At 34.4% G+C, this 17,447-nt stretch overlaps 1 protein-coding gene across 1 annotated transcript; it reads right to left on the minus strand.

Moving 5' to 3' along the window:
• Positions 1–212: 212 nt before the first annotated feature.
• LOC145205328 (sulfhydryl oxidase 2-like) lies at positions 213–15,516 on the minus strand. Its single transcript, XM_080078016.1, has 14 exons — positions 15,210–15,516; positions 14,824–14,918; positions 14,173–14,273; positions 13,319–13,367; positions 13,023–13,134; positions 12,847–12,949; positions 9,831–9,991; positions 9,237–9,392; positions 9,000–9,129; positions 8,749–8,871; positions 8,332–8,470; positions 5,675–5,846; positions 5,214–5,418; positions 213–2,578 (listed from the first exon to the last, which is right to left on the minus strand). The coding sequence occupies exons 1-14, from the start codon at positions 15,356–15,358 to the stop codon at positions 2,246–2,248; spliced, it is 2,028 nt and encodes a 675-aa protein (XP_079934142.1). The 5' UTR covers positions 15,359–15,516; the 3' UTR covers positions 213–2,245.
• Between the last annotated feature and the right edge of the window lie 1,931 nt (positions 15,517–17,447).

A 17,447-nucleotide genomic window follows, 5' to 3' on the forward strand; every position in this document is an offset into this window, starting at 1 on the left:
TTGGTCAGCAGTTTGCAGGACTAGAAATGAAATTACAGTTGTAATAACAAAAACACTACCGAACCAAAGTAGTGAATTGAAACCAACAATTGATTTTAGCATTGCCATGAAAGGAAACAAATAGCTGTAGGTTAGTTTCACTAAAATATGTTACTATTTAAAATCTAAGCACTACATACCCTAATAAATCACAAACATCCATGACACAATAATTTTCACCATTTTTTACAAAGCTTTCTTTATTCACCACAACCCTGATCAGTAAAACAATAGATGTTTGCAACAAGAGAAAATTAAAATTGAGTTTAATTTGAAAATTGTTATGACAAACCAGATGGAGACTTTAAAATATGTTCCTTATTGCAAGTACAACAACATCAGCTTGACACAATTTAAAAAAAAACCTACCCAAAATTTTGTACAGGCTTACGCGAGAATAGAGGAAAGTTTGCTAGCAAGCAGGGCATATTATAATAGAAAGATCCTACTATTGCACTACAGTTTGAAGTCACAGGAAAACATACACAAAACATAGAAAGGAAAAAATACATTGCAAAGATGGGGAGCAAGGGATTTTACACATTTGCCTGGATGAAACTTACACGTTTTTTATGAAAATCTAAACATGTGTAGCAGTTTGTGTCCTAAATGTGACTTTCAAGCAAAAAATGATAATATAAACACAACGCCTATCATCAGGTGGGTAAAAAGCTTTAAAAACAGGCTTTAAACTGTTTTGATAAGTTCAACAAAATAGTGCATAACATTGGTGCAAAATCAAATGACTTTATGGGGCAATTGAACTTACTTAAAACTTTATACCAAGTGGCAAGGCTTCAATAAAAAAGGAGACAAACTATGGTAAACCTTAAACGCACATTTCTTGGTTAGATAAAACAGTTTGTTGCCTGTCCAAACACACAAAAATGAAACAAACAAAAAAAGTGCGAAGTACATATATTAGTACGCATGAATATTTTGCAGGTAAAAAAGTCTGGACCGCACTTATAACAATACAGTAGATAAGGACTGTTTCAATAAAATAATTTTGATACAAACCAAGGTCAGAATATTTCTGTAATTTAACAAAGCTTCAAGAATTAAGTTCACAAAAATACTTTTCCTTGCTTCAAACTAAAATTTTGCTTATTTTTGAAAAACTCACATATATGCCTTATATCAGGGGTTCTTAACCAGGGGTACGTGTACCCCTTGGGGGTACGAAGCACCAAAGCAGGGGGTACGACATGCAGTGTGAAATTGTATACTATTTAGGCATATTTGTGAAGAACGCGTAACAAGTTACTTTGTTATATGTCTTTGACTGATTGTTGGTGTGCTGTAAATATTGTTGAACTTACAAGACTTATAACTTATAAATACACTGAGTTTAATTCCTATTATTACAATTTTATTTACTTTCGTTGGCCATTGTAGACCATTGTAGGGGTACGAGAAAATTTCATGAAAGCTCAAAGGGTACGAGCGCTAAAAAGGTTAAGAAACACTGCCTTATATGACAGTAAGCATAGAAAAATATTGCTTCAGTAAAATGACAATAAATTATACAGTATTACACATAGTCAATATCATGTAAAACGACCCACCACATTTTTACACCAAGTCAAAATTTAGGCATATCTGCCCTTAGCCCACCTTGTGTATGTTACAGACACCAACATCAATCCACAGAAGGCTAAACAATGTAGATGGAAGTCTGCTAGCTAATCAATTGAATTAAATATGACTAATGCAATTTTATGCAGTTTTGTGAACAGTGGTACTGTTTATGATAGCTTTGCCAAGACTAGGTTTCCAGCCAACTTTGAGCCAAAAAAATGACTATTTTTTCTATTACAAGTGCAAAACTGTCTTTAATTGAATAATTTATTTGTGTCTGTACTCTGTAAATAAGATTTTCAAATTTTAAACTTAGAGGATTTAAAATACCCGGATATACTTTACTGTACATGACCACAGGATGCCCAACAGTGCTGAGAAACCTGGGTTTGGCTAAGGAGAAAAGGGTTTCGTTACCACACATAAAAATTAAAACATATAAAACGTTCAAAATTCAGTCAGGTTACCTAATACTAAAAAGGTGAGGTTTAAGTTTTTACCTATCCAAGCATAATTAAAAATTCGAAACCTTTTTAAAGATTTCACCATCACTATTTGTGGACTTTCTCTTGCCCACTGACAAACAAGTATTTTGGATGAAGCCTACCACCACCGAGTTACCTATTTACAGCACATGCTTATAGTTCTTTCTTCGAAAAAACAAAGTTCGTCGACATTTGTAACCCCAGAACAGACATAGTGCACCGCCAACTGAAACAAGCCAAATTACAACACAGAGATTTAAGTCAATTTGACTAAAACCAAGCTGAAGACGAAAGCTACCAGTGATTGAACCAACACCTCGACGACCTATAATGTTGGATCCAAGTGCACGAGGATGGAACGGATGTTTATCATTATTTTCATGGTGATTTCCATTGTAGCTTGATTGAGCATTTTGGAGTCTTGCTTCCCAGATCTCATTTTTAGTTTCTGGCAATTTGTCCTTTTTCTCAAACTGCAAAAATAACATAATTAAGTTTTGGTCTATATACACAAAGCAACATCAAAGCATTTCAAACAGGTTTAAACAAATTCTAATAAACACGGCTAAGCTAAACCATAGATATTTTTTCAAAACAAATTTCAAACCAGAAGCCCAAAGCTGTTTAAAGCAAATAAATGCAGAAACAGAAATAAGCAAAGCATGTAAAACACTGCTTTATGCACTAAAAGTTAGTTTTCTATACTAAATGATTGGCGAATTAAACTACAGAAGCAAAAAGTTTTTGCAACTAAATAAAAAATTTACTAAACATAGTTGTTTCAATTAATATTGGACACAATAAAAGTAGTCATAAAAATTGAGCATTCCATAAAGAAGTTATCATCACCATTTCTGTCAAACAATTGGTTTAAAAAGAAAATGTATCAAACCCTTGGAAGGACTGTAAATCTAGGATAAAACCAAAAATACAAATTGCGATGAAAGCATCTTTATTTGACCATAAGCAGTTAAATTTTACAGCAAAATTTGTTCCTGATAAGTGTACTTACAACTTAAAAAAAGCTTTTAAACGGGAAGCCTTGAGAAAAAAAACAATATGGCAGCTGTATTGTATTTGCTGACACACCACATTATACAACTCAATACATAAAACCACAGAACAGTTTCCCTTGTAAGATGGTAGTTCACCCTGGTAAAAACCTTCATCTTAAACCTGAATTAGAAAAAGAGAAAACTGTCTACTGATTTATTACATACACCGTTTTCCATACCAACAACAGACATACATTTGTTCCTATATGTTAAATGGTTCCCTTCTTTTACCTGTTATTTAACAACATAATTGTTTTAGCATGAAGGAATAAATAGGTCCCCACATGGGTGTATATTTATAGGTTTAGACTATTGGTTCTCAACCTTTTTGCCTTTGCGGACCCGTTTTGGTACTGTCAAGCTAATCGCAGACCCCTTTGAAGGTTTTGGTATTGTTTGTCCTTTTTTTATTAAGCAACCCAAAAAAGGTGCAGATAATACCAACCACGTTTCGTCCAGGACCAAAATTTCAATCACTTTGACTGGGTTGCGACATCGGAACTCAATAATAAAGAGCCATTACATTGTGATGTGACATTGTTTGCCACTGAAAATTTACCTATGTTGCATCACAATGGGGTTAAAATGTCACAATGCATTTTGGTTTGTCGTGTATGAAGAACGATTTTAAAACAAGTTTCATGCTATTTTAAAACGCTGAGATATATTTTATAAATAGCACTTTATCAATATCGTTGTCTGCAAAATTAGGAAGTTGTCGCGGACCCCCTGAAAACGCTTTGCGGACCCCTGGGGGTCCGCTGACCCCCGATTGAGAACCACTGGTTTAGACTTCAGATACAAGTGAAGCCCTTCACACATTTTACAATTCGGCCAAAAACGACAAAAACCAAGAAATTAAGCTATTACCAAACTTTTGATGTATGTTTATTAGCATGTTTACCTTTTGGTATTAAATTTGAGACAGCCTCTCGATGAGTTTTGTTTCAATGAATTGTTTTTCAAAAACATTTTAATTTGAACCAACACTTTTGCAAATGAATACACATACAATATGGCTAAATCATATTGTTAGTTTTAGTGTTGAAGTATCTACTATCTACACTGGAGTACTATACTATAATATCCAGTTCAAGTTGGCCATCAAAAAGCAACTAACTTCTACCGCCTCTAAACTTCTGCTTTTCTGAACGAATTATACCTCTTTAATCAACTTTTTGGCTACAGGACGAACCAAGGCCTCAAGCAGCACACTTTCCACTTTTTTCTTTACTTCCACAGGCTTTGCAAATTCAACATCATTCCTTTGCAAGATCTGTGGAACAATCTGGTCCTCTATATCAGATTCATATTCGTCTAGCTCTTGAATGTTGATTTTTTCTTGCTGAACAATAGGAGGGGGGATTTGGCCCATTACTGGGACATCGAAATTCTCAGCTTCTGTTAACTTGGGTTCCACTGAATGTGGTATTAAGTTGTCCAAGTCAGCATCATCTTGTAGTTTAGCTAATACAGTTTCTGTTCCTGCTTCAGACAAAAAACTTTCATCAGTTGGGATTGCATTTCGTTGAACATTTTTTGTTAATTCTCCATGAGAAAGATTTGGGTTTAAATACTGTTGATCTGAATTGTCCCGGTTTTTCAAAGTAATGTTTTTAAAAACACGAGGAAGCAAAATTGGTATTTCTTGAGAATGATTTTGAGCTACAGGATTAGTAACTGGTGTAAGAGCAGAAATTTTATTGGCAGGTAGTTCCACCAGGTCAGATTCTGTTTCAAGATCTTTGTTTTCTAAAACTTGACTTGCATTTTGGGTTTCATTTGCTACTTCCGTGTGATTGGAAACAGCAGATTTGTGTGATTCAATTTCTGACTCTTCGGTAACTTGCTTTGTGGATAAAAAATCAGAATGGAATTTTAAAAACAAGTTGAACTTAATGATTGACAATTTAAAGCACTACCAGTGTGTAATTAAAAAATGTAACAATTCTTCCTAAAACTCCTTAATTTTTTTTTTAATTTCATTTAAATTTAACAAAAAAAGTCATTTCGTGTATTTTTTACTGAGAAAAAACAAGATGGCTGTATTTACCTTTTTATCATCTTCGGTTAAACTGACGTTGAAGTTTAAGTAATCCAGGGCCACATTGATCTGGGAGTACCTTGTGATGAGATATTGTGCAACATTGTTTTCTATCCATACCCTGTCAGCAGCGTAACAACTTGGACACATATCCATCGGTGGAAACTGGAGTTTTGGAAAAGCTGGGTCTTCTGTTGATGAGTTGGAATGTAACCTGCGGCAAAACTGATTTTTAAACATACAGATATTTCACATCAAGGATACGAAACACTGTAATGAGGAAAAGGGGCCTACAACACATAAGACATTGTTCAAAAATCACAGGTCAAATCATCACAGGTGTATAACTGCAGTACTTACAATCTACTTCAATCAACAGATAAAATAGAGTTTGACTAGGGATTTAATTGAATTTGTACTTTTAAAGTACAAACATAGCTTTGAAGTACAAACATTGCCAACATGGATACCTTTCATTGACACTGTTGTGAATTCTCCATAACCACAGAACAGCACTGTAAGGACCAGTTGAACTGTTGTATGGCATTTGCTTAATTTCCTTCATGAAGTTAATCCGACATTCTCGGCAACCAAAGAAGTTTGTTATGTAAGCTGCCATAGCATTTGGAACCAAACTTTGATCTGAAAAAAAGAATAGACTAAAAATTATGTTCCTATTTTTCCAGAAGACATTTATATTTCCTAAACACTTTGACGCATCTCATCTTTGTTCCAAAAATCAATAAAAAGGCTTTAGCCTGACCACTTATTAAAATTGTGAAGTTGAAATACTTGTTTAGGATGTCTGTAGAGCAGGGGTGGACAACCTTCTTTAAAGCTTGTGTGGCCCGCAGAGACGCTTGGATTTCAAAAGTACTGGCAAACGAGTCCAATTATTACATATTTTTGAGCTGAATAATGCGCCTGATGCTAGTTTTCTGCGATCTGGCAAAATGTGGCTAGAATCAAATACGAACTAGAATAGTGGTTTTCCTATATATTGCCAGTTTATATATACTACATCATATTTAACGATGTATCACATATACCATTTACTATATTTATAATGGATATATATTTGGCATTGGGTCCCTATCTTTTTCCTGGCACTTTATAACATGATTGTTTCTGCAAGCATAATCTAATGGGTCCCCACACATATGCATATGCGATTTGGTATCAGTAAAAATAGGGCACAATCATTGTCAGATATTTACAATTTACTATACACATCATTTGATCTACACATATGATTTTTTTGCAAGCAAAAACGAATGGGTCCCCACACGCGCGTTTGTGCGGATTTATGGTAAACAAACATCCTGGTTATTTTTAGATTCTTAAGGAAAAACTTAACCAACTTTAGCAATAACCCAACTTTAAAAGTTTTGTCCGTATTCTTTTTGCATCATTATTGTCATATAATTACAAAAAACAGTAAATAAGAACAGGAAAAATACTTTCAATTTAATCTCATGCTTTGACCTTGATATTGTCGTTCAAGATCAGTTTTTAAACACAATTTTCCAAAACTGAAAATGAGCTTAAAAACTTAATAAAACGAGATGGCATGGCTGCGCAAAAACAGCTGATTTCTAATCACCAACACGACTGTCTCGTAAAATGTCCGTCCGGACGTCAAGCTGAGCACTCCCGCTGTATTCACTAGGGATGTGCTAAAATTGCAAATGTTCTGTTTGGTCGAGCACCGAGCATCTCACGGCCGAGCACGCTCGGTGCATTATGACATCACAGAAAATCCCCTTTCTATGTTTTAGCTCTACAAGGCCTCTTACGTCACAAGCGGTGTATTAAGCTGCACAGGCCTCAGAAGTACACGTTTTTCCACAATCTAATACATTTGAAAAATCATTTGTTTTTGTTCATAGACACCCTTTCGAACACTAGTTACCTATGTTAGCAGGGCATGAATATGCAAATTTAATGCTCGGGTCAGTTTGTGCAACTGCTCGGCCGAGCACCGAGCACCGAGCATCAAAAATAGCGATGCTCGGTGCCGAGTACTCGGGTTCTGGCTCGGCTCGGCGCATCCCTAGTATTCACCGCCTTAATCGTAAACAAGTGAATTACTACCTTGAGATTTGAGACTTCTATTTAACTGACAGTGTACACATGTTATGGACGTAAAAGTAACTATTTGGCCGATTAAGGCAATTTTTTAAATACTGAATGAATAACCTACTGCAAACAATTGTTTAACATTTCAGCACATTGGGGCTTGTATTTCTGGCCTAAAACTTATTATTTGGGGGTTTAAGGGGTAAACATGGGTGAATCCAATAAAAAGTTACAAAATTCTTTAGAATAGCTTACATTGCACCAACCAACAAAGCATGAAACCCACAGATTATTGCTTGGGTCAGTACAGCCGTTTTTAATTTTTTTCGTTTTGGGGGCCTGTGGGTGAACTGCTGGGTCGTTTGGGGTCAAACTTCAGGAGGATCAAATTCGGAACAATAACTAACATCTGTGCAAATTTGAATACATTTAAAGCACTCTTTTTTGACCAAACACATTTAACAAACCAGCGTTAGACAGAAACGAATATTTTGGGGTTTAAGGGGTGAAAATGGGTAAATCTTTTTTTAAGGTGCAAAATTCTTTGAAATACTTTATATTGCACCAAACAACAAAGCATATAACTCCTAAATGAAGTACTTTAGCAAGTATAGCTGTTTTAAAAATTTCACGTTTTGGGGGGCTGTGGGTGAACCGAGGGATCAAACGGGGTCAAAATTCACATGGACCATCTTTAGACCAATATCTATAATGTGTGTAAATTTAAAAAAGTTTGAACCATTCTTTCTTGACCAAAACGTGGGAACAAATCCGTGTTAGAAAGAAAAAAATATATAGACAAAAACAATATGTGTCCCCTTCAGGGAAGGGGACCCATAATTATACTTGTAGTTAAGCAAATTTGGTAAGAAACAAAGCAAAATCACTTTGTGTGATGCACATGTGTGGCCTTCGATCCAATTTTGACATTTATAATTGGGCCTACAGTAACAAAGGTTGCCCACCCCTAACAGGGAGGATTGCTGATTATACACGACATATTTAACACTGAACAATAGAAAGCAAATAGAAACAGAAAATTCCTTACCAGGAAGTTGGGCATTGACAGAAGCAACAGACATTGTGTGAAACAGGGTCCATAATGAACATGGATATCGCCGCAAACTTGGCTTGCTGGGTTGACATCCAACCCAAAGTTTGTTGGATGGTGGCAAATATTGATCTTTCTGCCGATATGAAAAAAACTCAATTAGAAATGGTTACCATTGAAAGTATCCTATATCCTTTTGACTTCAACATACCAACTAAATAACATCTAGTTGGAAGTCTGTATATTTTTGTCACAAATTGAAATTGAGAACTGATGACAATTGAGAACTGATGACAACTCTTAAACAATATACTAAATTTAAATTCATTTTGACATGAGAAAGATTTACCCAGGCCTATGAAAGGTCATAAGCACCATACTGTAAAAATTTGCTGTGTTTTTAATAATGCCTACCTTCTTTTGGACAATTTTCTCCATCCAAGCATTGTAGCTTATGGTGTCTTGAGTTTGAAGCCAACTGTATAGATCACTCATAAATGCATGGGTGCTTGCACGTGCTGGCATATGCTCTCCAAGCTAAACATAAAAGGTCAAAAATGTCACATACTTTTACTTAAAATGTGCACTTAAAGTTTGGTACCTAGTAAAAATAAGAGTTGTAAAGAAGATAAAGACAATAGATTCAGCATTTTTTATGTACACACCTTTACAAATGCAGATATAAACGTTTTTAGGCCTTCTAGTTTCTTTCCTTCAAGAACTTTGACAGCTGCAACTTCCATAGTCAGAGCATAGCGGATAGCAGACTCAATATCAGCAAGATATACTTTGTCCCTACAAAAAATGTCCACAATTACATTCAATACATGAAGATCTAATTTAACAACTTCATTTAAGCTAAACAAGTATCATTTTTTATGAAAACAAACATATTTGCTTGCCTTTTAACACCCCTGTAGTCAACTGTAACTTGATTAACATTATTATAAGAATCGGATAAGATTTGTGAAAAAGGTGAATTAAATCTTGCAATTGGTTCCCCAACTCCAGGCAGTCTGGTCAACTTGTAAGTAAAAAAGTGTCTGGTTTTCAGTTTCCTGTAAATAAAAGTAAAAGATAGGAATGAATACAATACAGCACTAAGCTAAACAGAAGCAAATTACTATTGCTGCACACAAAATTTTGTACAATGTTTTGCTTTAAAACTTTCCACATTATCGCATTTGGGCTTGACAGGATAACAGAAAAATATTTAGTGCATGCACTAAAGCATAAATACAATGCAGATCACAACCAGGATTTAACAGGTGGTTGTAATACATATACAGATATCTATTCTATTGGAAACACTATTTACAGATTGTTTAATATTTTCACAAGGCTAGTCCATATTGCACTAAAAAGTAATATCCTTTTTTAGTTTCTTTATGCTGGAATAGTTTATATGCTAAATCATTTTATAAAACAAAAGCATTGTTTGTATTTTTAAAAGTACCATCGGCTAGTCAGTCAACAATCACAAACCATATTCTTACACTTGAATATTTTGAATTGTTCCATTCCTGTGAATGACAATGGCTTGTGGAAGATCATTGGTGTCAATACCAAGTTTCATGGCAAGGTCTTCACCATCTTTGCGATTCACATTAACTCGTCGGATGAAAATGTTGGTACATGAAGATGTGTCAAGAATTACCTGTAAAATAGGAAAGTTAATTGCATTACTTCACTGATGGGTCATTCCATGTCAAACGTCCCAGAAAAATGGCAAAATGTAACCCACCCTCTCAGATTTTTATCAAATTTCATATGTCCATGCAGCTAGTTACACTGATTTCAACAACAAAAATTTTTTTGAAATCTATCAATGTTTCACGAAGTTATGACATTTTGAAAATATGTCAAATATGTGATCACTGCAGCGACGCGCATCAATGCTTTTTGATAATACTGTGTTTAAAATGTCATATTTCTTTCTAATTTGTATATTGTGGTCATTTTGGTAGGTTAGGTGAACCTTTAGGACATTCTCAATCACCTCATTACAGTTTTTCATGTTTTTGAAATATGGGTCAGTAATTGAGGGGGGTTCAGTTTGGGGGTATGCGAATGTGCATTCATGCGTAACGACAACTTTAAAAGCTCATATCTTGAAGAGCACACTAGCTAGAAAGTTAAGTAATGGCTCAAATGAAAGCTCTTGCTGAGTACTTTCCTTGTTCTTAATTTTATGATGCTTCTCTGTAATTTGTTTAAAGGAGGGTCATAATAAAACACAGGTTCATTTTTCGGATATTTTTGTGATACTGCGTCTGTTATCTATACTTTATGTGCCCTAATTTGTTATTAAAAGTTGTTAAGATGCAAAAGTTTAGTGTAGGTGTCTCACTGGATACTGAATGCCACAAAAAGACATATCCAACACAAAAACAAGGTATTTTACCAATTGACTTTCTAACAGATGAAGAGCAAGTGCTTCTGAATATTCGAGTTACTGCTGATAAGGGTAATGAATGTTGTTTGGAGAACGTATGAATTTTCCACAGGTACAATTACATTGGTCGGTACCCTTCCTTGCAGAAGAAGTGTTGTAATCCTTTTCGAGTCCACAGTAAACCAGTCAAAAATCGTAATATACGTCCTATCACTTGGGAATATTACCAAAAATATAAAAATTACAATTTAAACATTGCACCGTGAAAAGGTGTGATTTTCCCTTTTGAGGTAGTCGTTTCTCTTGACCAATTGCTTGGGTATCATTGTGGGGACTTGTATTTTTCTGCTATCGTACTGTCACTGTTCCTAATTTTTTTTCATTTTAGAGATAATGTTGTCAAAAGATTTTATTTTCATTTTGTCTTCGTCTTTAGTGTCAGGTTGGTCTTGCTATAGGTCTACATCACTGACATTAAAAAAATTGGACATCTTTGCATGAAGGGTATCATTAATTTGACATAATTTTCTTTGCCCATAGAAAATGTTACTGCTTGAAGGCACACTATGCAACTTCACAGGTAATCACCTCAACGCTCTGTAAACTTTCATTAAGCTTGCTGAAAGATGCGTTTGCTTTAACAGTAGATGCAATGTTACATATTTCACTGTCAGTCGAACTCGAAGCTTCTTCATTTGATGATACATTTTGAAGGATAGTTTCTTTAAGTCTTGTACTGCATTTGGCACACACCTTTTTTTTCTGGTACAATATTTAAATTACAATTTTTATATTTTGGTAACATTCCCAAGTGAGTGGACGTATATTACGATTTTTGACTGGTTAACTGTGAACTTGAAAAGGATCACAACACTTCTTCTGCAAGGAAGGGTACCGACCAATGTAATTGTACCTGTGGAAAATACATACGTTCTTCAAACAACATTCATTACCCTAATCAGCAGCAACTCAAATATTCAGAAGCACTTGCTCTTCATCTGTTAGAAAGTCAATTGGTTAAATACCTAGTTTTTGTGTTGGATATGTCTTTTTGTGGCATTCAGTATCCAGTGAGACACCTGCACTACACTTTTGCATCTTAACAACTTTTAAAAACAAATTAGGGCACATAAAGTATAGATAATAGAAGCAGTATCACAAAAATATCCGAAAAATGAACCTGTGTTTTATTATGACCCTCCTTTAAACAAATTACAGAGAAGCATCATAAAATTAAGAACAAGGAAAGTACTCAGCAAGAGCTTTCATTTGAGCCATTACTTAACTTTCTAGCTAGTGTGCTCTTCAAGATATGAGCTTTTAAAGTTGTCGTTACGCATGAATGCACATTCGCATACCCCCAAACTGAACCCCCTTTAATTACTGACCCATATTTCAAAAACATGAAAAACTGTAATGAGGTGATTGAGAATGTCCTAAAGGTTCACCTAACCTACTAAAATGACCACAATATACAAATTAGAAAGAAATATGACATTTTAAACACAGTATTATCAAAAAGCATTGATGCGCGTCGCTGCAGTGATCACATATTTGACATATTTTCAAAATGTCATAACTTCGTGAAACATTGATAGATTTCAAAAAATTTTTTTTTTTTGAAATCAGTGTAACTAGCTGCATGGACATATGAAATTTGATAAAAATCTGAGGGGGTGGGTTATATGGCCTGGGCAGTTGACATGGAATGACCCTGATGAAATGGCATCACAAATCCTTCAGCATTATGCAAACTGGAAGTGTGAACAATTGACAAACAGGATATATGCGTAAACTGGGCGTAGTTTAAAAACTAATTCAAATCACTTCCATGTAGCAAACTCAGTATGAACAAATTGTCCAAATTTGTCAAAGATCCAGATTAACTGATGTCAATTAGTAAAAGTCTTTCCACATTACACATTATTTGTACTTTAAATTTTGTTCAAATTAGGCAAAGATCCGGATTAACTGAATGTGGTTTACCCAAGGTTCACTGTACTACACAAGTCCAAGGGTACTGAACAGAGAAAATATGCTTAATACTTTCTTAAGTGAAAATCTAATTAGATTTTGTATTAATACAAGAACAAAAGTAAACCAAAGAAAATTTTTACCTCTCTTCCAATATACGAATTCTCATCTTCAAATATAACAGCTGTGTATAAGATAGGTTCAGAGCTTGGAGCTGGAGAAAGATCATTCATCACCTCTTCTGACCTAAAATACAAAATATGTGTTAAGCACCATGCTTAAAAATAGAAATACATAAATATATTAAAATGTAACGTACCCAGAGACTCTGAGAATTGGTTTCGGTCTTTCATGAGTCCATTTAAGATCACTGATGTGTTTTGCAATGTAATCAATAATCTCTCTCCTTATTTCATTCATTCCTTGGTCACCTTAATGAACATACAACGTGTAGAAACAAACATTGTAAGAAGTTTAATTTTAACTGTGAGTAATGTGTTTTAAAAAAGCATATTGCACTAATACAAGTTATAGAACCACTCTAACTCACACTTGTATAATATTTATTGCGTCAATTTTTTTTTAGTTGATTTAATCTTAATAAAAGACTTGTACCTTTGTAAGTTTCTCCAGGATTACTGACATTAGAAAAAGCTGGATAAAACTGGAAAATATGAATAAAAAGTATTGAAGTATTAAAAGCAGAAAAGTATAAACCAGAAGATAATTTGGTTCCCAAAACAAAAGGCACATTCCAATCAAACAATAAGTTAACCCAAAACTTCTCAGTTGAAAGTTCCAATTAATCATTGGTAAAACAACACATATTTTTTTTTCAAATTTAGAGGTTCTCTGTTTAGAAATGAAATTTTACTAATTCAAACAAGCATAAAGATAAACACACAGCAAATTTTCCAAAAATTAATTATTATTGCATGCAATTTATTAGTGGAAATTTTGGCAGAAAACATTACTATCTAAAATCCTATTAGGAATCAATGAACATTGTTCCATCACACCAGGTATGTGTAAATAAAAGTATTCTGATGATAGAAGTAAATCTTGAAATGATTTACACAGAAACAACATTTAAAACTAAATTGAGACCCTCAAACACTATTTTGCTACAAAGACAGACCACCATGTGCTAATGTACCCGAAATTCTGGATAATCATAAACCCAAAATGGATGTCTATGACATGATAAAAAATTCTCGTCACCGCTTGGGGCAGTGTCACCACAGTTTATTGCTCCAATACGAAACAACCAACTCCATCCTGAATTGCAAGGTAAAAAATTAAAACTTCAAATATTAGAATTATATAAACTTAAAAAAATTAAGCTTGGGAAAACCATGCATTTCTTACAAGCCAATGCAAACATAATAGAATTTGTTTTAGAAGAATTACATGCACAATTTTCAATCAAGCAATTTGGCATTCATAAATCTGTGGCATGCTAACATTACCCGAAGAGTGGGATAGTCAAGAATTGACATATTCCGACATATCTGCACATTCATCGAGTTTGGACAATTGATAACACCAACTTTAAGCAGCATGTGCCACTCTGGAAACAGGGACAAGGTTGGGGACACAATTTATGGATTGAAACATTGGTATGCCATTAATGAGTTAACAAGTTGTAAATGTTAACATGAGATTAAACATTGTATGGTATACATACATACACTAAGCAGTGGTTACCAGACTTTTTTGATGCAACCCAAATACTTAAGCTAAGTAGTGAGCTGACAAATAGCTTATGGCGTCACAAACAAAGACACTGTTTATCACATTATCACAAGCTAGGATAACGTTATTGTTTCACAACAGTTTTGTGAAAAATAAAAACACTAGAAAATACAGATAAAAACAAATTATTTTGTTACAAAAACAGACAACCCAGAAGAAATTTTAGGAGACTCAACTTTGGGTTGTAACCAATACTTTGAAAAACACTGGTGTAAGGTAGTAATTGGGTGCAGAAAGGAAACGGATGTAATATTGTCAAAGTTTCTCTAAATGATTTTTATAAATTTCACAGATAGGTCTACTTGCTTAACTCAATGTTTGGTTGTGGAAATACTTGAAGTAAGACGATACAACAAACACCATACCTGCCACATCCTTTGCCAATGCCTTAAAAATAGGTGCAAATTCTTGACAATGCCCACACCATGATGAGTAATACTCAACTAACCAGAGAGTTTGACTGCAACAAACAAAAAGTCAGAAGAAGAAAATGTATAATCAAGCCAAGTCAGAGGTTCTAATGCTAAATTATACTACATACGGGTATTGGTATTTATATGCCTAATTTGTCATGCATTAGCACATTAAATGTTGTTTAGGCTTTAGTATCCCATGTTAATGTATAAAGCCTCTGAATGGCTAATAAAAGGTTTATATGGCTATAGTAATGCTTGATACTTTTGGATTTTAAAGAGATTTTTATCATATCATAAAATAGTGGTATAAAGCAGATGCAAAAAATGTATAAAACCTGGTTGATAGGGTCTTCAACAAGTTGTCCCCATTAAAAATGGTCACGTTATCTTTTTCATCATAAAGCCCTTTTTCAACTGCTGCATCAGATGTCACACATTGAATATAGTACACTATAATTAGCATCAAACAACTCCTAATAAGCATACCGAAATCAATCTAAACAAAAAAAACACAATACAAAAACATTACATTCAAATTAAGGGCGGAAATATCACAAAACATAATTGATTTGTTGTAGAAACCAGGTGTGGCAACAATAACAAAATTGTGGCTTTTATGAGATCACATAAGACAAAGTTTATTTTTCATGTTTTTGAACTTCAATTTCAAGTTCATCGATCAAATTGTCTTTTGACATTTGATAAATTGTATATCCATAAACTGAAGCAATAAATCCAGCAACCCCTAGGGCCATAAAGATCTTTCTAGAGCCGTGTTTCTTGTTGAAGACTTGGAATTGCTTTTTGTTGTAATTTTCAATAAACTTGCGCTGTTGTGGAGACAGATTATCTCTTGTCACATCGACACGGCGCATTCGGGGATGTTCAGGATCCACACTTTGGGGTGTTGGAGCTGACATTGTCAAACAATTTAACACAGATCTAAAGCAAAAACAAAGCATGAAACTGTATAATCAATCAATCAATCAATTTAATTTATTTGTTCAGCGTCCACATATAATAATAAGCTAGTTGTTCTCAAACAGAGGCAAGTTTAGTCCCAAGGTTTAACTTGAGGTATTTTTTAGTCCTTACTCCTTATACGATGATATATTATTCTTTCTAATTTGGTCTAATTGTTTTCACTATGTCCGGTATGAAAGATAGGAATACTAACAGCCAATTTACTAACAAAACTTAGTTATTATCTCTGAAAGCTAAGTGTAAACAAGTCAAACACCCAAAAGTATTAATACGGTAAATCACCAAAAAAATTCCCTAACAATTTTGATTTAATAACTCCAAGGAATTACGAATAACTTTCTGTTAGAAACATGACTCATTACAGCAAACCAAAATTTGTTAAGAACCTGCTGAGCACCGAAAGTCACGTCATCCAAACTCTCCATTTCACTGCAAGGCCACGCTCAATAAAATACAAACAAAACTCTGGCGCTATACAACGGACATTGTCATTCGATCTAGAGAAGCAATAATTATAAATCGACACCTGTTGTGATGTAAATTTTTGGCAACTAGTATCTAAATTAAATCCAGTACGCTGTTAGATACCGTCTTTAAATTTTTACAACACAAAATCTTGGAAAAACACCCAAAACTACATTTTACAAACCGGTTACGCCTTCGATTGCAGTCCGCATGTTAAAATGTGTAAAAAAATCTAAGCCTCCCCGATAGTATGCCGCATTTTGTGATGTGGTAGGACTACTATTGTTTACAAACCTTCTTTCTATTGCATCAGGTTACAACTATATGCCAACAATTGTTAGTCACGCAAATGATTGGTAGGCCTACCCAGCAGAGTGAAAAGCCAACATGTAAAAGAATTTGGAAGCACAAATAAAGCAAAAACATGTCTGTAGAAATAATGTCGGAATAACATAAAAATGCAAGCCGCACGAATGGTAGGGTAAAAAATTATTAGCCGCTGCTTACTATTGAATAAATACGGTAATGTTCATGTGTCGATTGATTCTACAAACAAGACACAGATATATGCCGCCAAAACCTTAGAAAAACACTATCCTTGCATGCAGAAGCATGTTAGTCAAACTTATAAACTGGAAGTCGATACTAGCTTACTAAACAAGTGAGCCTTCGGAAACAAAGTAACTGGTCTGCTGTAAATATGTACTTCTGCTGTATTCCAAATGAACCAAACGGATTGAAAAAGTAAAGTCATCATGTTCTAGAATCTAGACCAAGGGTGGGCAACCTACGGCCCGCGTGAAGCTTTTGAGCGGCCCGCGAACGAATTCCCAATGCTTCATGTATCCGGCCCGCGACCGCATTAAAAATTCGTATTTCATTCTTCATCGGCCGAATGGAATTTATGCGCTATGTTTCTTTTGTACACCAAATAATTTTCAAACTACACGCTGATACTAAGAATATGCATTGTTACGTACAAAGACAAAATTATTGTGTGTGTGCTGTGCTAGCCTTTGGACTGTGTTGTAAATGTGGTTTGGCCTGATTGTTAGTAACCTAACCAAACCTGTCCAAGGTTGATTTGACAATTGTATACATTCACATTGAGCAAATACTTAAAG

Source organism: Phallusia mammillata, chromosome 8 (genome assembly GCF_965637545.1).
Source record: "Phallusia mammillata chromosome 8, kaPhaMamm4.hap1.1, whole genome shotgun sequence".
Lineage (NCBI taxonomy): Eukaryota > Metazoa > Chordata > Ascidiacea > Phlebobranchia > Ascidiidae > Phallusia > Phallusia mammillata.